Source organism: Pteropus medius, unplaced genomic scaffold, assembly GCF_902729225.1.
Source record: "Pteropus medius unplaced genomic scaffold, Ma_sr-lr_union100, whole genome shotgun sequence".
Lineage (NCBI taxonomy): Eukaryota > Metazoa > Chordata > Mammalia > Chiroptera > Pteropodidae > Pteropus > Pteropus medius.
The window spans coordinates 333510-356176 of record NW_024348534.1 but is presented as its reverse complement, the minus strand read 5'-3'; the positions used below and the strand labels follow the sequence as shown (position 1 = coordinate 356176).

Here is a 22667-nt window from a genome sequence, read left to right as displayed (position 1 = left end):
AAAAAAAAAAAAAAATAGACTTTAAGACAAAGATTGTAATAAGACGATGGTTATTATATGATATGATAAAAGGGCCAATCCAACAAAAAGATACAATATTTGTTAATACACCCATCATAAGAGCATGTAAATATATAAAGCAAATATTAACAGGCCTAAAAAGAATGTACTCAACATAATAAAGGCCATATATGATAAGCCCACAGCTAACATCATACTCAACGGTGAAAAGCTTTCAGCTTTTCCTCTATGATCAGGAACAAGACAAGGATGCCCACTCTCACCATGTTTATTCACCATAGTATTAGAACTCCAAACCACAGCAAGTAGGCAAGAAAAAGAAAAGGCATTCAAATTAGAAAGAAAGAAGTAAAATTATCTGTTATTGATATGATTTTATATGTAGAAAAAAATTCCACACACACACACACACACACAAAACTGTTAGAACAAATGAATTCAGCAAAGTAGCAGGATACAAAGTCATCACACAAAAATCAGATGCGTTTCTATACATCAACAATAAACAATCTTGAAATTACAAAAACAATTCCACTTACAATAGCATTGAAAAGAATGTAATACTGAGGAATGAACTCACCCAAGAAGATAAAAGACCTTGTCAGTACAACCAAAACTACAAAGTATAACTGAAAGACATTAAAGACATAAATAAATAAAAACATAGCTCATGTTCACGGATTGGAAAGACTTAGTATTATTAAAATGTCAATATTACCCAAAATGATCTATAGATTCAATGCAATCCCTGCCAAAATCTCAATGAAATTTTGTGGAGGAATAGAAAAACCCCCACCCTAAAATTCATAATGGAATATCACGAGATCTCAAATAGTCAAAACAATCTTTGAAAACTAACAAAACTGGAAGACTCACACTTTCTGTTTCAAAGCTTACCTCAAAGCTACAGTAGACAAAATAGTGTGGCATTAGCATAAAGACAGACATATAAAACAGAGGGCTCAGAAATAAAACCTTCTATACATGGTCAAATGATTTTTGACATGTGTGCTAAAATCATTTAATGGTGGTGGGGAAACTGGATATCTACATGCAAAAGAATGAAGTTTGACCCCACCTAATATTATATACAAAAATTAACTCAAACTGAATCAAAAGTCTAAACGTAAGACCTAAAACAATAAAACTCTTGGAATAAAACACAGAACAAAAGCTTTATAATATTGGATTTGGTAATGATTTCTTGGATTTGACAGCAAAAGCACAGGCAACAAAAGAAAAAATAGACAAATGGACTGCATAAAAAAAAATACATCAAATGACACTATCAACAGAGTAAAAAGACAACCCAATGAATGAGAAAAAATATTTGCTAATTGTATATCTGTTAAGAGATTAATATCCAAAGTATATAGAGAACTCCTAAAACTCAATTAGAAAAACAACCTGATTCAAAAATGTGCAAAAGATTTGAATAGACATTTCTCCAAAGAATATGAGTGACCAATAAGCATATGAAAAGATGCTCAACATCACTAATCATTAGGGAAATGTAAAACAAAACTAAAGTAAGATAGCATCTCATATTCATTAGGATTGCTACTGTCAAAAAAAACCAAAAAGTGTTGGTGAGGATGCGGAGAATCTGTAACCCTTGTAGACTGGTTTATGGGAAAGTAAAATGGTACAACCACTATGGAAAACGGTATGGAGGTTCCTCAAAAAATTAAAAATAGAATTACCATATGATCCAACAATTCCACTTCTTGTTGTATATCTAAAAGAATTGAAAGCAAGGTCTCAGATATTTGTACATGCATATCCATATCAGTATTACTCACAATAGCTACAACATGAGAGCAACCCAAGCATCCATTTGACAGATGAATGGATAAGCTAAGTGTATGTATATACAATGGAATATTATTGAGCCTAAAAAAGGAAGGAAATTCTGCAATATGCTACAACATGGGTGAACCTTGAGGATATCAAGCTAAGCGTAATAAGACAATATGCCATTTATATGAGGTACCTTTAGAGAAGTCAAATTCAGAGGAAGTGCAGTGGTGGTTGCCAGAAGCTAAAGGGGGTAGAAAACAGGAAATAATTGTTTAACAGGTACAGAATTTCAGTTTTAGGAGATGAAAGGAGTTATGGAGTGGATGGTATTAATGACTGCAGACTATGTATGTAACATCACCGTTCTGTACACTTAAAAATGGTTAAGACAGTAAATTTACGGTATTTCGCCACAATAAAAAAAAACTTGGTTCACAGGTTCCAATATTCCTTCACCACTATAGTGAAAAATAACTTCGCATTAAATCTCAATACTCTGAACTAACATTTAATGTCTTCCACAAGTTGGACTCTTCCAACTTTCCCAACTTGATCACTGAGGAGGCCCAGATTGCCTGAATAGTCTACATACTATCTTGAGTTAATAATATTTGTGGCCAACAGAGAAATGTTCCCCTACAGTATGATATGGCACTTCTCAAACTTTCAAATGTGCATAATATACTGTGGAGGTCTTGTTAAAGTGCAGATTTTCACTTAGTAGGTTGTGGTGAGGCCGAAATCTGTATTTCTACCCAAGTCTCAAAAGATGCTAAACCTTCCATCCGTGGAGCACCCCCGAAGCAACAAGGGTTTGTAATACATTTACACTTGCACTTGAAGAAGAACTATTTGTTCCCTTTCCACTTGCTTCCCTCTCCCTTTTATCAGTCACAGCTTCTCTACCTTCATGCCATCCAACATGCAGAAATCATTTTCTTTAGAACTTCTCATTGTCTACCAACTCTTGTCCCAAGAGCTCAGGAAAATCTCATTCTCTCTGTACCTAAGTCAAATTAGTCTTGACTGAAAAAAATAAAGGTAATTTCTGCTTTCAAGCAGCTTGCAAGTTTGAGACAATAGATCCATAACTGTTATAGACCCTTTCTTTCCTTCAGTTAAGCCAAGTGCCCAGGCTTTGAAGTCAGACTTTTGGGTTCCAATCCAGCTCCAAAACTTCCTTTCTCTGGTACTGTGGGCAAGCAGCTTAACTTCTCTGAGCCTCAGGTTCCTTAACTTTAATCAGGGTTAGCAATAGTATGGATCTCAGAGGATTGTCATAGTAAAAGAGATGATGCACATAAAGAAAGATCTCTGCATTTCTCAATCTGGCACTTGGTAATCGACAGACATGCCTGTTACTTAATAACATACGATGCCACCAGTTTGTGGCCGATAGCGCTCTCCATTTATCTCTGCCTAGTAGTGCAAAATGGTTGTTTATCTTTAGACAAGGAAGCCCCCTACTTCCCTTACAGCAGTCCTTCGCAGGCATTTGACGACCACCTACCTGCCTGGCTTTTGCAAAATTCTCCTACAGGCTATATTAGCTATTTTTATCTATATCAACTTATTTTACGTAAATTATTCCTCAAAGGAAACTATAACACTATAAAGGAAAAATCAACAGCACTTGCCTTAAGTGACTCAAAAACAAACACTATGAAATCATAGTTATTAAAACCCAACTGGATACAGCTCCCCACCAAACACAAGCTTATTAGCAAGCTTATTAGGAGGTAAGCAAAACCTTCGCCTTGATAGTTATCTGCCAGAGAAAGAGAATGTAAAAGCAAACAACTTTCTCACTACTGAGATTAAGTCAGTTCATGCATGGCAACGCGCTTCCAACCTGGAGGAGCGCGGACTCATTCTAGGCCCAATACAGAACAGGAGTTCCCGGCCACGTTCGTTGCTCGGGAAAAGTCTACAGGGAGGTCCCAAACACCCGAGAGGGAGACCTTCGCCCGCCCCACTGGGTGTAAGGAGGGCCACGTACTGGACTTGGGCGGTGTCTTCTCCCGGCGTCGGCCTCAGGTCCGGGCCTTCCGATTGCAAGGCGCGGACCTCGGCCTGCTCGGCATCCATGGCACAGGGCTAACAGAAGGTGGCCTGACGGTCGCGCGCCTCGCCCAGCGTTTCAAGCCTCGCGCGCTCCTGGCGCGGACCATTCCAGGAGTTCGGCGGGGGAGGCTACGGAGTATGTGCGACGCTTGTGCATACATACAACCAAAGGTCTTACAGTATCCCGGGCTTCTTGCCATCACTGCGCACGTTGCCACAACTGTTTCCCAGCAGTCCCTACTTGGAGATAGTTGGTTCGCTTCAACACGAAGCCCAAGGGCAGTGTAGTCCAACCCGGGCTGGTGGAGCTTTGAAGCAACCCGGATGCCAACGTCACTAAAGAGGATGTTCCGGGAACGTAGCGCCTCATTTTTTTTTTCTGCTCCTTCCCTTCTGCCGATCTAGTCCAGGAGTGACTAAGCATAAGGCGATAACCTTCTTAAGAATGAATTATAGAATTTTTGTTTCGGTCTTTTGAGGACGTAAAGAGCTTGGTGGCAGAGGCATCGCGGCATCACAGAGGACGGGAAACAAAGAGCACTCGGGAACTGAATATGGCAACGGAACCTTAGGACACTGGGTTGGAAATCGAGTAGGAAGGAAGAGAGACTGCACCTGTTGGGACACGTGACTAGAAGTTAGATTCCCTGCGCTGGGTGTAGAAGACAATTTGGTGAGGAGTGTAGGGGGCATGGAAAGTGACCGGGTCATTTGTCTGCCGTGTCTCTCGTCTTTGGGTCTTCAGGAAGAAGAAGGCTGAGGGGGAGGCGAGATTGGGGCGGGGGGCGGGGAGAGGCGAAGTTGAGACGGGGTACTATACCAGGAGGATGTAGGCCGTGGCTCATACCCAGAACAGGAGCCATGCTTCGGGCTTTCGGGCGCTGTTTTGGGATCGTAAGTGGGAGGAATCTGTTAGTTCTTGGGGAAGGGCAGGGCGTGGGAGCTGAGTCGCCCGCTGGGTACTAAGCGGAATAAGAGATCTCATGATGGGCCTCATTCTCATTACCTCGAAGAGTTTTCTTGAGTCCCTTCTAATCCATCAATCTAACTAGTTTAGTGCTAAGAATTACAGATCCTGAAATTGGAGTCGATTTCTAATTCTTACTTCACCACTAATTCTCAGAATAGTATTGGGAAAATGACTTAACCTCTCCTGCTCATCTGAAAAATGAGATGCGCACAAACTACTTCATACAACAGTGGCACATAGTAAAAAACAAAACAAGTCTGTATTAGCTATATCAATTGCTTTCTTTGCTTGAACAGCACTTTGTAGACCCTTCTCTTGTGGTACAGCATTGTAATTGCATCATTTGCTTACTTCTCACGCGACTGTGAGGAGCTCCAAGATGGAGCACTGCCTTTTTATCCTTTAGCATGTTGACCTGCCTCATCCTATGCATTTGTTAAAGTGAATAAGTGAATGTATAAATGAATGAAGAAAAAACACCTAAAATGGATAAGTAAATGAAGAGGGGTAGAGTATAATGTGCTTATTTAAGGGAAAGCTTCTGCCTGTACCTGTGTCTATATGTGTGTAGAAGTGCTGTTCCAAAGTGTGTTCATGGAGAAAATGGATGAAGGGCTTGAACAAAATCTCCAGGAATAAAATTTAGAAACAATATAATAAGTTAAAGTTCAGGTGACCAATCTGGCATAGAAGTTACAAGGAAAAGAGTTGGGTTTCTTTGGTTCTGCTTTTTAGGTTTGAGAAGAACTAAGAGAAAGAACTTGTCTCTGTAGACAGAAAATTATTTTTTCCACTTCAGTACAAGTGAGTCTGTGCCCAGCCTTCATGAAAGCCAAGAGAGAAACAAAGCGCCTTTTTGTAGGTGGCCTCGGCCAGAACATTTCTGAGGCAGACCTACAAAGTCAGTTCAGCAGATTTGGAGAAGTTTCTGATGTGGAGATCATCACTCGGAAAGATGACCAAGGTAAAGTTATAATCCTTCATGGGTAGTTAAAGGTATATCTAATTCAAATCAGTTATCACAAAATAAAAAAACCCGAGATGAATGTTAGCCCTGAACACTAAAAGCGATATGTATTTCATTTAGGATACTGTCTTGTGTACCTCACCCCACTCCCTGGAGGTGTTACTTATGTGGAACTTGCTCAGAATTACATTTCTGAAATTTAAAAAAAATTCTAAATTCCAAAGCATCCAATTTCTGAAGCATGTAACTTTCAGTTTTCAAAGTTAACATTCTCATATCCATTAAATAGGATATTCATTCTAATATCCTATTAAGTAGAATATCCCTAACATAATCAAAATGTTACCGTAACTGACCACTAGACATTTTTTTTCTTATTCATTTTTTTTTGGAATATTTTGATAATCCTACTTAGAACAATGCAGTCTTGGTGTCCAATGAAAAATAAACAAGGTTTTTCTTTGAAAGAGTATGTTTCTAAGAGCTCATTTTTTTAATTTAGAAACTTAATCATTTTTACATTGGTCTCTGAATAACAGTTTAAATAAATTTCTTTTTTCTTTTTTTTTAGGAAACCCACAGAAAGTCTTTGCATATATCAACATCAGAATAGCAGAAACGGACCTGAAAAAATGTAAGGTCTTCATGTGTTTCCTATACAAATTGCCAGTTCATGTTACTGTGTAACTTGGAATAACTTCATTCTAAATCCAAATATCAATAGCTACTTTTAAGTCATCCAGAGGGACATGCATGATCAAGAGAATTGCAGTATCCCGCAACTCAGCAGATTTAATTACATACCATTTGGCATCTGCAGACCTATGGTAGCACATTGCTAACGGGTTTATTCAAAGATGGTATTCCAAACTATTTTGGACAAGAGACAAAACTTTCATAGAAATTGCTTATTGTACATATTCCACCGGATGTTATGCCATACCCAGTGTGTTCATTTCTTGGGCAGGTAATTTTCTTATCATTAAATGCTGTTAGGGGAGGGCTGGCTTTAGAGTATGCCCTTATTCAACGATATTCTTAAAATTATAAATCTATCAATAAGTTTAGTAAAGCTGAGGGCAAACTGTGGTCTTCATTGAAGAAGAAAGGGAAGATAATCCATACTACCACTGATGGAGTAATATACTCTAGTTATTTGGAGGCTGAAAAGTTAAGAGATACTAAAAAAGGGAACATGCTAATAGAGAAAGAGGGTCATCGGCCTTGCATTTCATTTGTTAAAAAAAAATTGATTTGTTTTATTGTTCAGTGAAGAAATAGATAGGACAAATAAATTGTGGTTAAGAACATATTAGTTCTAATGTGTGACCTTTGGCAAGTTATTTAAACTTCTAAGCCCTAGTTTGCTTATCTGATGTCTGACAAAGATATTACTTGCTGGTAATAGTATCTTTTAAAATAGTACCTACCAATAGAAACTTTTATCTGTTTAATGGTTATTATTAAGGAAGCTATAGGAATACTGAGAAAATCAACTACTAGGGCATAGCAGTTCAAACAGAGTTTAGTCACTTGTAGCTAATTTGGAAGTTACACAGTAATAGCTAGTATGAGGCAATAAATAAAAATGTGCTATAGGACTCCAAAGTGTCCTCTGATTCTCCTTGGAAAAATTATATTTAATACTTTATAGTTTCAGTGTGAGAAATAAATGTTAAGTAAATATCAGTCATTTACCAGAGTTTCTGACATTACTTTATAAACAAATAACAGACAAATTTTTCTTTACATTTTACACATTTGCCTCATTCAGATCTTCTAGTAACACTGGGAGATAAGGAATATATGAACTCCTCTGGTGAGTGGTCAAGATGAGACTGGGACCTAAGTCTTATTACTCCAGGTCTCCTTCTTTATTTCCTCTGTATGGACTTATGATTAACAAGTCTACTTTCCTTGGTACTTAACAATTAGAAAAAGTACATGCTGAAATATATTTTTGTATTGTTATGTACTTGGGTAATAATGCTTTATTTTACAGGTATGTCTGTTCTAAATAAAACAAAATGGAGAGGTGGAACACTACAAATTCAGCTAGCAAAAGAAAGTTTTTTGCACAGGTAAGAATTGCTATACATGAATTTAAACACTTTTTTTATAATGGTTTCATATGTCCATTTAGTTGTTTTGACACCATCAAGTAATATTATGGTATTAGCAAATTCCAGCATTACGAGTAGAGCTAAAATGCCTCTCAACTGTGACTCCTCATCACCCTATACCCCACCAAAAAAGATGATGTACTGCATTTGCATATGTAATTTTTAAACTGTAAAAATGAATGCCTATTTAATCTTTTTAACACAATCTTTTGTTAACGTAGGTCTTACTCCTTTTTTGTAATGACTGTTTAGTACTATTTCAGAAAATAGTACTGTACCACAGTGTAGTTGGCCATCCTCTACTGATGAACATTTAGACTGTTTCTACCTCTTCATGACAATAGATGACACTTGAGGATGGCTCCTGTATAGGGGAAGGGTTCCTCTGGGGTTTATGTCAGTAAAGAGAGTTGCTGTGTCATGGAATTACATACATTAAAATTTTGATAGATACTACCAAATTACTTATATTTGTTTTTGACTGTTAATGCTAGTGTCATACAAAGATGTAATAGGAAATCCCTATATAAGAGGCATAAGATTAATTAGGCAAGTGACAAGAACAAAGCATTGTATCAACTATTAGAACATTTTAAGATGCTAAAGGTATTCTCAAGGAGTAAACAGTTTGTAAGTTTGGGACATTTCAAAAGAGGAGACATTTTAGGAATGGAGTGACCAGGGTCATTGGTAAGATTGTTCTAGACTAAGGAAATGGCACAAGGGAAAATAAGGTCTAAGGCAAATGTGTTTTGAGGGAGTGGTCTGGGGAGAAACGTGAGAATTTGATTTTGTTCTTCAACTGGAGACCTCTGTGAACAGGGTAGTGATGAGACTCATTCAGCAGTACTTCAGTGCCTACTATGTAAAGGAACTGGGATCCCATTCCAGAGCAGGATGAGAAGACAGTGTTGCTGCCTTGAAGTGTGTGTAGTTGTTCCCGAGGAACATAAATCTGACAGTTGTTCTGGAAGGTGGAACATAAAGAAGGCAGACGTTCTTTATGGTGCAGTTGTTCATGCCTAAATAAGGTAGGGAAGTTTACATAAGAAGATTGAGCTGGCATTCTGCATTTTCTTCATTATGAGGGTAGAAATAATCAAGACTTGGCAGATTGGGTTCTGAAAGACACTTATTCCTCAAAAGGAAGAGTAAAGGGATTGAAGAAGATAAAATGCCAAAGTTAAAAGGCATTATAGTATTTAAATAACAAAAGCACTGTTAATGGCGTAGTTATTTTAACTCTTTTATTTGTGTTTTCTCTTTGATTCAGATTGGCCCAAGAGAGAGAAGCAGCAAAAGCAAAGAAAGAAAAATCAACAATAGGCAACACCAGCTTGTTAGAAAAGATGGAAGTGGTGGATTTCCACGTGAAAGCTGTACCAGGGACAGAAATACCAGGGCACAAAGTGAGTCTCCTGTGGTAGCCTGACTAAGCCAGGAACAGGCTCCTGAGACCACATGCCTACGGGCATCATATCTAAAGAAGTTGCTTTTTAATGTAGATAGGGCTGTTAACATAGTGCTTTATGGATTTCAAAGTGCATTTACAACTGTTAGATAAGCACAGTTCACTCCATTTTACAGAGAAAGAAATCAAAACCCAGGTACCAACGGGTCTCCCAAGGATATAAGGAAAGAATATAGGGAGTTCCCAAGTTTGCCTGTATACCATTTGGTGATGTTATTTGTTTTGTTTTGTTTTTTTAATTTATTAGGATGACATTGGTTAACAACATTATATAAGTTTCAAATGTAAAATTCTGTAATACATCATTTGTCCGTTGCATTGTGTGCTCACCACCCAAATTCTAGTCTCCCTCTGTCACCATATATTGGACCCCCTTTACCCTCTTCATCTTCCTCGCACTCCCTTTCCTCTCTGGTAACCTTCATACTGTTGTCTGTGTTTATGAGTTTGTTTCTTTATTTTGTTTGTTCATTTTTTGCTCTCTGTCATATATCCCACATGTGAGTGAAATCATAAGGTTTTTGTCCTCATCCATCTGACTTATTCCACTTAGCATGATAGTTTCAATGATCCATTTGGGTCATTGCAAATGGCAGTATTTCATTCTTTCTTAGGGCTGAGTAGTAGTTCTTTGTATATATGTACCAAATCATCTTCATTTAGTCATCTATAAAAGGACACTTAAGTTGTTCCCATGTCTTCAGCTACCATGAATAATACTGCAGTGAACACAGGGGTACATATGTCTTTACAAACATGTGTTTTCAAATTATTCAGATGGAAACCCAGAAGAGGAATTGCTGGATCAAAATGTGGCTGTATTCCTAATTTGGAGGGGAACCTTTTTACTGTCTTCCATAGTGACTATAGCAGATTACATTCCCACCAGCACTGTATGAGGGTTCCTTTTTCTCCACATTCTCACTAACACATATTCCTTGTCTTATTGTTAATAGACATTCTAACAGGTGTGAGGTGGTATCTCACTGTGGTTTTGATTTCATTTCCCTTATAGTTAATGAAGTTGAACATCTTTTCATATATCAGTTGAACATTTGTATGTCTTTTTTAGAAAAGTGTTCAGATCCTCTGCTCATTTTTAAATTGGATTGTTTGTTTTTCTATTATTGAGTTACATGAGTTCTTTATTTATTTTACATATTAGCCCCTTATGAGGCATTGTTTGCATCTGTCATCTCACATTTGATTGGTCACCTTTTTGTTTTGCTGATGGTTTCTTTTGCTGTGCAGAAGCTTTTTAGTTTGATGTAGTCTTATTTATTTTAGGATAAGGGCCTAATATCCAAAATTTCCAAAGAACTCATACAACTCAATAACAACAAAAAAACAAACGATCCAATCAAAAAATGGGCAGAGGACCTGAACAGACACTTCTCCCTAGAGGACGTACAAATGGCCAACAAATATATGAATAGATGCTCAGCAGCACTAGGGAAATGCAAATCAAAATCACAATAAGATAGCATCTCACGCCTGTTAGAATAGCTATAATCAACAGGACAAGTAATGACAAATGTTGGAGAGGATATAGGGAAAAAGGAACCCTCATACACTGCTGGTGGGACTGCAAATTGGTACATCCACTATGGAAAACAGTGTGGAGCTTCCTCAAAAAACTAAGAATTGATTTACCATGTGATCCAGCAATCCCTCTACTGGGTATTTACCCCAAAGACTTGAAAACTCATATCTGAAAAGATATTTTCACACCAGTGTTCATAGCAGCATTATTCACGGTGCCAGGACATGGAAGTAACTGAAGTGTCCTACGATAGAGGATTTGCTAAAGAAGCTGTGGTACATGTATACAATGGAATATTTCTCAGCCATTAGAAGAGATGAAATACTGCCATTTGCAACGACAAGGATAGACCTTGAGATAATCATGCTAAGCAAAATAATCCAGAGGGAAAAAAGTTGAAAACCACATGATATCACTTATATGTGGGATATAAACCTAAAAGCAACAAACGAACAGGACAAACGGAGACTCATGGACGTGGACAATAGACTAGTGGTTACCAGAGGGTGGGAGGGGAGGATGCGGAAGGAGGTAGATAGGGTAAAAGGGATCAAATCTGTAGTGATAGAAATGAAACTAAGAGCAGTATACATACAATGCAATACTGCTACTTTGTACACCTGAAACACTGGATTTGTTAACCAATGTCACTTATTAAAAAAAATAAATTTAAAAAAAAAAATGAGTGTGAGGAGGTTAAAAAACAAAAATAAAAAATATCAGCCTATGTAGAAAAAAGAACAAGCTCTTTGTTACATTAATTTTTTTCTATTGTCTTTTCTCTTTTTCATTTAATTCTGCTCTAATTTTTATTTCTTTTTTTCTGTCTTTGGGCTTCTCTTTTTAATTCTTTCAGGTGAAATGTTAGGTTGTTAATATTTGAAACTTTTCTTTTTTCCTGAAGTAACCCTGTAATGATAAAAACTTTTACTGCTTTTTGTGTCCTCAAAATTTTATATGCCATAGTGTCATTCTTATTTGTTTCTATGTACCTTTTGATCTCTTTTATTTCTTCTTTAACCCAATCCTTGTTTAGTAGTATGTTCTTTAATCTCCATATATGTGTGGTTTTTCCTTCTTTTTGCAGTTGATATCCCATTTCAAAGCATTATGATTGGAGAAATATGTTTTGTTTAATTGACTCTTAAATTTGTTGAGGCTAGGTTAGTGTCCCAACACGTCGTCTGTTTTTGAATATGTAATGTGCAATAGAGAAGAATGTATGTTCTGGGGTGAAAAGCTCTGTAAATATTGATTATGTTAATTTGGACTAATGTGTCATTTAAGGCCATTATTTCTTTATTTTTCTTTTTGGATCATCTATTCATAGCTGTCAATGGGGTATTTAGGTCCCCAACTATAATTTTGTTTTTGTCAGTTTCTCTTTTTATTTCTCTTTTATATATTTTGGTGCTCCCATGTTAGGTACACACATATTAATGAGTGTTACATCTTCTTGATGTATTGTCTTCTTTATCATTATAAAATGTCCATATTTGTTTCTTGTTCCCTGTTTTTTAGCTTGTAGTCCGTTTTGTCAGATACAAAGTATGGCTACATCCACTCTTTGGATGCCACTTGCTTGGAATATCATTTTCCACTCCTTCACTTTAAGTCTACGTTTGTCTTTGTAGTTGAGATGGGTCTCCCGAAGGCAACATGTAGTTGGGTCCTGTTTCTTGATACATCTCACTACTCTATTTTGGTGAGTTCAGTCCATTTACATTTAGGGTGATTATTCATTTATGAGGATATTCTATAGCCATTTTATCTTTTGTTTTCTGATAGCTCTGTGTAGCCACTGTTTCTTTTTCCTTGTGTTTCTGTTGTTTTAATTTCATGGTATTCTCTGATGTATTTGTTTCTTCCTTTTTAGGTACTGTGTCTTAGGGAGATTTTTTATTTGTGGTTACAGTTGTTTGCAAAAGAAAGTTTCATGTATATAGTAGTTTTTTCTATTCTGAATGCATCTAATCTCCATTCTCTTATGCAAGTTCAATACCTTTTCCTTTCCTCTTTTATGTTTTTGTTGTCACAAATTATTCCTTTTTTTTTTTTGCTGAGTTCATTTCCAGATTACAGTAGCTACTATCTTCTTTTTAAATGTTTTTACTTGCTTTAACCTTTATGTTATATTTAAGTGTTTAATACCCTATTTTGAACAAGGGTTGCAGTTTCCTGCATCTATCTCTCTGTTAGTCATCTTACATTTTTGCATCTCTGTCTTTTTTTTTTTTTTCAGGTAACATTTTAGCATTTATTGTAATGCAGGTCTTGTGGTAAATTTTCTTTTTTTCTGGGAAAGCCTTTATTTTTCCCTCCTATCTAAAGTGTAACTGCTGGATATTATTCTTGGCTATTGATTCCTCTTTCAACATTTTGATGCCACTCTCCTAGCTGGTAGGATTTTTGCTGAAAATTCCATTCTGATCTAGTGGGATTTTCTTTATAGGATTTCCTTCTTTTCATTAGCTACCTTGAGAATTCTTTCTTTGTCATTAATTTTTAACAGCTTTAATATAATGTGCCATGGTGAAGGCCATTTTGGATTGAGATAATTGGGTGTTCTGTTAGCTTTTGGGGTTTGAGGATCCAGTTATTTCTATAGTGTTGGGACATTCTCATTGATTATTTCTTTGAATCGGTTCTCTGTTCCCTTCTACTCTTCTGGTATACCCATTATTCTTATATTGCTTTTTTTAATGAAATCAAATGGTCTTCATACAGTACTTACATGTTTTGCTCTTAATTCTCCCTTTCACCTCAGTCATTTCTAGATTTCTATCTTTTATTTCTGTTTTTTCTTTCTGAACTCCCTGTTACCTTGGTTATTCATTGTGCTTGATGGATTATTTCCTCTGCTTAGGCATTTGTGGGAAGAAAATCTCTCTCTCTCTCTCTCTTTTTTTTTTTTTTTGTTGAAATATTTGACTCTCTACTGTTGAACAGGTTGATAAATAGTGGTCTTTCTTTTGTTATGCAGTAAGTGGCAGTGAAGCACATGTTTTTGTTTTCTCTTACCTGCACTACTGAGGCTTCCAGGATCTCTGTGGGTTAGTGTTGCATCGGCTGTAGAAAACTCCCCATATTCCCCAAGGAGGGGGGCATCCTGAAACTGGTTGCCTCAGTTTCAGGGCACCATTCCCATGGTGGTATGTTGTAGGCTATGGGTCTCCTGGCCTGTGTGTTCCTGGTGCTGCTTTTCTGCACCCAGAAGCCACCAACCATACTGCTCTGTCTGGGTTACCTCAGCTGCTTCTACCAGACTCCATTGTGATGGGTGGCAGAAGCAGGTTTGTGTTTCAAAGACTATGTTCTTTCTAGTGGGTTCAGTCACAATGAGTACGAGCTACTTAGGTTGGAAAGTTGCTTCTGCCCTTGCATGATCTCCTTAGTAATAGATTTAGTGCCAGGTAGGCCACCAAAGGATGGGATTGAGACTGGTTCCCACATCTGCTGCTTTCTTTTGTCTTGTGATGGTGGCTTGTAGAACGCTGCAACCATTTGCACAGCTTCTCTGCCCCTAATCCTAGGTTTAGCCTCAATGTGTACCACCTACCAGGCCCAATTACTACCTCTGCTCCTCCATTCTTCCCAGTAGAGGTTGCACCCTGGCCATTCATTGCTGTCACATCTATTGGGTCTGCAGCAAGAGCCAGACTGTGACTGTGGCTCTTGTCTCTGTCATTCCTCTGCCCCTCCCCACTCCACCCTCCCTCCCCTGCTTGCTCTGATACACCCACTTTCAGATTTCTCAATGCATGGATCCCTCAGACATGTTTGTTGAGCCAGGAATCCTTTGTTGAATTATAGCTGCCTAACTCGTAATTTCAAGGAGAGAAACATGCCGCATCCTACATGGTTTATATGGGATCGATTACTCCCCAATTTTCCTTCTTCTTTCCTCATATACTTTTTATGAGAACTCCTATTTCCTTATTAGTAAACTAGACAAAAATGGTAATCATGGCCAACTGTGAGTTCAATTTTTTTTTAAATTATATTTATGCAGTATCATTAATCTTTTCCATTTGTGACATAAATAGTAAATACATTCTTTTTTTCTCTTAGAATTGGGTCGTGAGTAAATTTGGAAGAGTCTTACCTGTCCTTCACCTAAAGAATCAACATAAACGTAAAATATCCTTTGCCGTTGGGCTCTCAGAATAATTATTATTTACCAAAGTGATGACTAATTACAAAAGTTTACTTCCTTCCTTTAGAATTTCACTGCCTCTGTCAGTAAGTCTTTAGATGTTTATTTGACAGTTTTTTGTTCTCAGCTTCTAGGCAATGTAAAACCTACCTACGTACATGTATTTTTCTCAAGAGGAAAATGAGAGAGTGTAATAAGGTTTTATACAAATAAGTGATACAAATGATGATTATCATAGCAACCTTTTCACTTATTAACTTATATATTCCATTCATCTGACATGGATTCAAAGCCAATGCTGAAAGAGCTAAAGTAGGCCAAGTGAACACAGGGCCATTGTTAAAGCGGGCTTTGGAGGAAGTGGAGTAGGTTTCACATTAATAGAAAAGTGATAGGAAGGAGTCCAGGAAAGAGAAAAATAGTAGATAGAAGTACATAGACAAGCAGGTGGGTGGAGAAATAGTGTGGAACCCAAGATGAGCAAATTCAGATGCCCATTTTCTTGAGGAAATGAGGTCAGATTGTCTGAGACCTTCAATTCCTAGTGTCGTGAACTTTTGGGCTGAGGGTACAGTTTGTGTATCTTTTGCTCTTACATGGTTTATCAGTCAGGGAAGCAGAAGCAGTTCTAGGTATTTCAAATGGGATATAATCTATGCAATTGGTTTAAAAAGTGCTGGAAGAGCTGGAGGCTGATAGCAGGTTGTCCAAAGATTAATAACTGCAGCAGATCGCTACCACCCTGGAGCTAGGGAAGTAGAAAGGTGTGTCCTCATTGTTTATTGCTACTGTGCCACTGAGGCCTCTGGAGCCCTAGCCAGAGCTGCTGCTGCTCCTCCTGCCAGTAGCACTAAAGTCAGGGAAATACTGACTTTCTTCTTCTCTACCTTCCAGCTTCCCACCAAAGTCAGCCACTAACAGCAAAGAGGAGGATATTGAAGAGAAGTGTGAAGTTGAGAGATAGTGGGAACCCTTTGGCACACCTCACATATTTGACATATAGTCAGTAGTTACTAAGTGGACAAAGAAACTTTTCAGGAGTTATATTTACAGCATCTTATACTTTCCTATTCATATGTTTTAGGAAATCAGCAAAGGCCAGCTGTCTTCACAGTACATTGGCATTAACTAGAATCTTTCCGGATAATGTCAGCAACAAAATGGGCCTGGTAGAAAATTATTAGCTTTCTAATAAAGACCTACATTATGCTCTGCAGTGAGTGAGTAGAAGGTAAAATGGAGGTTATTGAGCTAGGAGAATAAAAGCTAGGATGGGCCAGTATTGAGGCAGGAATGGCACAAAGAATTTAAGACTTGAGAACATGCAGTGTCTAGCTGTTCCCCTCTGGGTGCATCAGCTTTATGCTTTATTGCATCAGCTCAAAAGATGAATTTCTCGAATTTACAGAAAACAGTCTTGGGGCTTCTGTACCTAGAATATAACCTGAATCAATTTGCTGTGATATCAACATACAAGTATATATTCTGCCAATTAATAGTGTTGGTGCTTGGTTTTAACTGCCAAGTAATTTCTGTTAATTAATAGTGATGGTGCTTTGTTTTAACTCTGGATAGAAAGCTTACTTCCAAAGACCCTGAGGTCATCTAGTTAAGTTCTCATTTTGTTGGATAGGAAACAGAGTAAGAGTAAACAGTATTTTTTGCCTCACCAGATTGACAGTTTTTTCTAAAACCTGCCTTTGTTCTGTTTCTTGACTGTTAATAACATCATAAAGTATGATCCATCAAAGTACTGCCATAACTTAAAGAAAATAGGGGAGGATTTCACAAATGTCATCCCTATATCTAACCTCACTTGGGAATTGGAAGGAGGAAATGATCCTATGAGCAAGAAACGGCGAGGAGAATTTTCTGACTTTCACAGGCCAACTAAGAAGATGATAAAAGCACAGAAGGATGAGAGTTCCACTGTGTCTGTGGCTACGAGACCAAGACGCAATAGAGTAATAATAGAGAGTCCACACTTAACACAGCAACAGGCCACACAAGATACACCTAATGATCTCATTACTCCTAAATTACCTCATGTACCTGATTCTGATAGTCAGAAAGTTAAAAATATATTTTTTCAGACTTTTGATTTGGAAACTCCTAGGAACAAAAATAGCATGTCTGATGATACTGATTCTGAAGAGGAATTAAGACTAATGATCGCAAGAGAGAAAAACTTGGAGAGAACTGCATGGTCCTCAATAAAGGAATCTGAAAATGATCCCTTTGAAGTTGTAAGGGATGATTTCAAATCAGATATTCACAAACTTTGTTCTTTAACAGGTTTAGGCATCAAAAATAATGTCTCTTGCCTTGATAGTGAAGATAATGTGAGAAATGATTGCAACTCTGATTCAGGAGACACAGATGCAATCATTGCAATGAAAAAAAATGCTGGTAAGGTCAAAAATAGTACAGAATTTTTACAAATGGAAAAGCCTGTATATAAGAAAACTTTGAAAAGTAGAAAAAACTGTAAATTTTCTCGTCATCATATTAAAGTACAAAAAAAAGACAACATAGAGCTAGCTGTCAGTCATAGAGCTAAGCGTCTTGGTTGTAAATCTCTGTCTGATTCCAGTAGCACTGAAGATGCTGATTCTGTGTCAGAATCAGCTGAGTCTGAGAAATACAAGTATAATGCCATGATGAAAAACTGTCTCCATGTGACTCTCACTTTAGCTGATTTGGGACAGTTGGCTGGCAGTGACCTGAAGGCTCCAAAAGAAAATACTGAGAGTGACAGCTGGGAAACCACTGCCAAGTGTGACAGAGCCTCCAAGAGCCATAGGACTTCTAGTGGCCTCCACAGAGGTCAACAATGTATTCATCCTGAGGAGATTTTGGCTTCCCTTTTTAAAGAAGAGAACACCCCTGGAAAACAGAAACCAAAGGAAAACAACTTAAAGCAAAAATTCCGGGCATTCAAAGGAGTAGGCTGTCTCTACAGGAAGGAATCACTGAAAAAAATCTTGGAAAAAACTGTTGCCTCTAACAATATTAATAAAAATCAGAACTCCTTAAAACTTGAGGATCCCACTAGCATGTCCATGGAAAAAGGGTTCCCAGATGCTAATGGTTCATCAAGTGAACTAACTACTTTCCAACGTGCAAAGAAAGCAGATGACCCAAACCATATTCACCCTCAAAAGAGACAGTCTACTTATGAGAGCCAAGATCACAAAGTAGTGTCCCCAAGCAGTTCAGCAGAAAAAGGAAGTACAAACCCTATTTCTAGTCTATTACTATCAAAAAAGAAGAAATCTTTAAGTCTTGGTGCAGAGGCTCTCAAGAGAGGCTTTGATGAAGACTGTTGCCACAGGCCCGCAAAGACAGGAAAGGGCTCCGAAAAGAGGCCTGATCTAAACAGCCACATGGCCCCTAAAAAATCACCAGAGGTCTCTAGGAGAGACCCTCAGGAAAGTGAAACTGGCTTTTCACTTTCTCTTAATAGTTCATCAGATGTTAATGTTAAGGATAAGCATGCTGAAGATAATCAGAAGCGTTTGGCAGCCTTAGAGGCAAGGCAGAAAGCGAAAGAACTACAGAAGAAACTGGTTCATAATGCTCTGGCAAATTTGGTGAGTATATTTTCAGTCTATGGATTTAACAGGAATTCTCTCAAATTTCATCCTTTCCTTCTCATGCCCCTTTAGAGGCCAGTGTCCTAGCACTCACCATTTTCATGTTTTGAGTCATTGAGTTAGAAGTTTTTAATTACCATTTACGTTTAGTATTTCCCAAAAGAAGGGAGATTAAATTATTTACAAAAGACATTTTAATTTGTTTTTATCTAAAGTTTTCTTCATAATCTCCTTTCCTTTAGAAACCAGAACTTGTAGAGTTAAGTGATATATCCCAATGCATCTTAACTTACATGTAAGTCACTTCCCAAATGATTTCTATCTTGCCAAGATTTATAATAATAACCCTTTATTCATTCTTTCAACAACTGTCAAGTACCTATGCTGGATTTATAGACTGAGGATTGAGGATCACGGTCCCTGCCTCAGATAGTTATCGGCTCATAGTATGGTGGGCAGAAGGTGAGAGTTCAGTTCTGCTGGCTGAGAGAGAAGTATGCCCATGTGCCCTGGCAGCACACAGGAGGCACACCAGGTTGGTTGGGAGGATGCGGGTAGAGGGCTTCCTCAACCTGAACTTAGTCTAGTGTGGGGATCAGTGCGAACTGGTCAGGCAGAGGTAAAAGAGTGGTAAAGGAGATTCAGAAAGGCATTCCATGAAGAAGGAGCAATTTGTGCAAAAGTCGATATTTGCAGTCAGTATGACTGAAATAGAGTACGAAGTGGCAGGATATGAGGCTAGAGAGATAAATACAGGTGAGTTGTGAGGAGGCTATGGAGGTTGGACTGTGAAAAAAAATGGACATTAAGCAAGGGAATGAAGATTAATTGTGTATATATTAGAACAAGAGTTAGAAAACTACAGCTCTTAGGCCATCTATCCCAAAGCCTATATTGGTACAGCCTCCAAGCTAAGTATGGTTTTTACATTTTTAAAGCATTTTAAAAAACAGGACTGCAGGACCAAGACCACAAAGCCTAAAATAGCTACTCTCCAACCCTTTACAGAAAAGTTCGCCAAACTCTGGGAAAAATTGTTCAGGCCATGATGAACAACAGATTGACTGGGACAAACCTGAAACGAGGGACAGTCTTTGGGTGGTCATGAGCCAGAACCAAGGTAGTAACAGTGGGAAAAGATTTAAAAGATATCAGGAAGATCCAATTGATGGGACTTTGTGATCAACTGGATATGGAGAGAAAGAAATCAAAAGTTTCCATATTGGGAAAATAAGTAGACTTGGCAGGAAAAGAGATGAGGGGTTGTCTTAAAATGCAATGTTCTTGATGATGTCATGCTCTAGGATGGTCATCCAGAGAACAAGCCAACGCATATCATCTTTGGTTCTGACAGTGAAAGTGAGACAGAGGAGACATTCACTTGGGAACAGAGCCATCTGGTAGAGAAACCACTGAAAGTAAGAAGTTCAAGATATCCGTTTGGGCATTCCTCTATTTTTTGCAGATCCATTTCTGCCTTTTGCATACCAAGACCTGCACACAACTGCCAGGCTCAACCAACGGGAACCATGATAAGACCCAGGGCTCCCCACTCCACCACACACAGAAACTACAGGGACCTTGGAGATTTTATTCTCCATGAACCTACCTTCCACATCATCTTCACAGTGATATCAATATTAGTGAAATCCTGCTGAAAGTGTTCTCACATATATAATAACTGTCCTCCTGGTCTGCCCCGCCTTCCGCCCTCCCCTCCCCCCACCCCCCATTCAGACTGCATTGGGAGCCTCTGGATTATTATCTTAAGAGGCCAAGTAGATATCACTGAGACAGGAGTTTCTGTTTTAGACCACCATCCACTGTCACCTGGGAGATGCTTCTGGGTTATTGGTTCTTAAATGTAAGGAGGAAGATTACATATGAAAACACTGATTGTCTCAGTTTTTAATAAATGTTTCTGTCTTCATCTATGTAACAGGAGTCCTTGAGTAGAACATCTGGGAAGCTATTTGACAGCAGCGATAATGAGGAATCTGATTCTGAAGATGACAGTAATAGGTTCAGAATTAAACCTCAGTTTGAGGGTAGAGCTGGAAAGAAGGTTAGTTAAGACTGAAAATAATAAAACGTGCAACATGTCCTTATTTTTTGACAGTCCTTAAATCTAGATAAATGCATAAAGACCTTGATTCACACTTAATCATTTAACTATTTTGGGAGTAAGTCCTCCACTACCCATTCTGATTGGTTCATAGGTAGGTGAGGTTATGCAAACATTAATTGGAATTTCAGGGTGTGGGAGGGCCCTTGGAAGTCTTCTTTAAAAGCAGTTTGTTGGGAATATGGCTATTGATTATAGATTCGTTTTGTCTTTGAGCTCATGGATTTGCAGTCTCGGTTCGCTACTGATGACAGATTTCGCATGGACTCCCGATTTCTAGAAAGTGACAGTGAAGAGGAACAGGAAGGTAAATGCCTCATTGTCCAAACAGTCCTGATATCAGAGCTAGGACAACCTAAGAACAAGTGGAGAAACTCTGTACCCCAAGATATTGTGGAATCTTATAATCCAATGGTTAGATTACTCTGTACTTCTTGTATTTGTTTGTACATATTTACTGAAAAAATTTAAATTACTTGAAGCTGCCAAAAGGACAGGAATAGGTAGCATCCACCAGAGGCACCATCTTCCTCCATCACATCTCTGGCATAAGATAATAGGTGAGGTCTCTACCTGGCAGTCAGTTGGGAGGTCCAGGTGAGTCAATGGAAGACAGTTAAGTCACACTTGTCTTTCTGAAAAAGAGTATTCATTTTCCCTCCTGTGTGTGTGTGCTGAATGCAGGTTTTTAAAAAGCAGTTTATCATCATTGAATGCCATTCTACTTAAATTCATCCTTATTTGCATGTATCTAACAGCAACGATGCTATCAGGAGCATCCTACGTTTCTATGCATTTTTTACTTCCTTTAGCATTTTTCATTGCAGTGGTTCTAAACTTTCCCTACAAGACCTTTTATTCTTATCTTCGAGCAAGCTCTTTGCTTCTGTCTCCAGTCTTAGAACTTCTTATACCTTCTCTTTTTCTTTTCTTCCTGAGTTAATCTAACCCGCATCTTAATCCCCCTTATTTGTACACCCCATTACTTTACCTCCTTTCTCATGTGCTGCTTCACCCTTCTCCTTCTAGCTCCTTTCCTGTTTTACAAAGTTAGGTCTCCTAGGTCCAAAAAGTTATTCTTCAACACTGTCAGTTTTCAAGTTGCCACTCCCATCTTCTTTTTAGTTCTAAACTCGAATTGAAAAAAATAAATCGCATCTAATTCAGAAACAATTGACTATTGAAAATGTAGTTTCTGATTTGATGCTCTCAATTCTCTGAAGCGATTATTATGTGCATTATATATTTCCAAAAACCAGGATTCAAAGAGTAAATTCTCAGGGTCCACACCAACTTACATTTCAGAGCCTGTCTCTCAAAATTCCATGTTTAAAACATAAAATGGACAGAACCTTAGGAATAACCTACATTTAGAAGTTGCATGTAGAGGTTACTTTCTTAACAGACTTTGGTCTTCTTACAACTCTTCTGGTGCGTGTTCCCTCAAAGCTATGAATGGCCAGTTCACCAGATGCTGTGGCATTTTCTCAGACTACCCTCTTCAACCTACCTATAGCATTTGTCACTGTTGACCATCCCTTCTTGAAATGTTCTCATCGCTTTGCTTCCCATTATACTATAACTTCCTGGGTTTCTTTTTATTTCTTGGTTTCTAATTTTCCTTTGCCTCCAGGCATAGGCTCTTTCCAGGTTCTATAAATTTAAATGGCTTTAGCCTTCTCTTAGACATGGATAGTTTCCAAATTTGAGGTGGTTTTTGCTCCTGACTCTTCTGCCGGGCTCCCAACCATTCTTTCCTGAGTGCCTGATCGATATTTCTCAAAAGCATTTGTGGGCCTGTGTTAAAACTCAAATTCCAAATTGGATTTCT

General features: G+C 38.0%; 2 protein-coding genes across 17 annotated transcripts in view; one reads left to right on the top strand and one right to left on the bottom strand.

Annotated features, from left to right (window-relative positions):
* LOC120616781 (centromere protein P-like) overlaps positions 1-4201 on the bottom strand; it is a 27696-nt gene extending 23495 nt beyond the window's left edge. Inside the window, exons 1-4 of one of the 10 annotated variants that reach the window (XR_005656679.1) lie at positions 3821-4201; positions 2015-2062; positions 1725-1759; positions 602-650 (exon numbers count right to left, since the gene is read on the bottom strand). Coding sequence is in view for 1 of the 10 variants with exons in the window: in XM_039880374.1 (XP_039736308.1) it covers positions 3821-3909 (89 nt within the window). In the remaining 9 variants the exon portion in view is untranslated. The remainder of the gene's footprint in view (positions 1-601; positions 651-1724; positions 1760-2014; positions 2063-3820) is intronic. The other 9 variants (XR_005656681.1, XR_005656683.1, XR_005656680.1 and 6 more) reach the window with 9 other exon arrangements.
* A 19-nt stretch (positions 4202-4220) lies between these two features.
* The window catches only part of NOL8 (nucleolar protein 8), a 29592-nt gene continuing 11145 nt past the window's right edge, over positions 4221-22667 (top strand). For 2 of the 7 annotated variants that reach the window (XM_039880363.1, XM_039880359.1), the window contains exons 1-10: positions 4223-4558; positions 5591-5819; positions 6394-6456; positions 7825-7903; positions 9219-9354; positions 15031-15099; positions 16843-18708; positions 20016-20129; positions 20654-20776; positions 21053-21143. In XM_039880363.1, the coding sequence (XP_039736297.1) occupies positions 5681-5819; positions 6394-6456; positions 7825-7903; positions 9219-9354; positions 15031-15099; positions 16843-18708; positions 20016-20129; positions 20654-20776; positions 21053-21143 (2680 nt within the window). In that variant the 5' untranslated portion in view covers positions 4223-4558; positions 5591-5680. Of the gene's footprint in view, positions 4559-4702; positions 4780-4869; positions 5095-5590; positions 5820-6393; positions 6457-7824; positions 7904-9218; positions 9355-15030; positions 15100-16842; positions 18709-20015; positions 20130-20653; positions 20777-21052; positions 21144-22667 lie in introns of those variants that run through there. The other 5 variants (XM_039880365.1, XM_039880362.1, XM_039880361.1 and 2 more) reach the window with 5 other exon arrangements.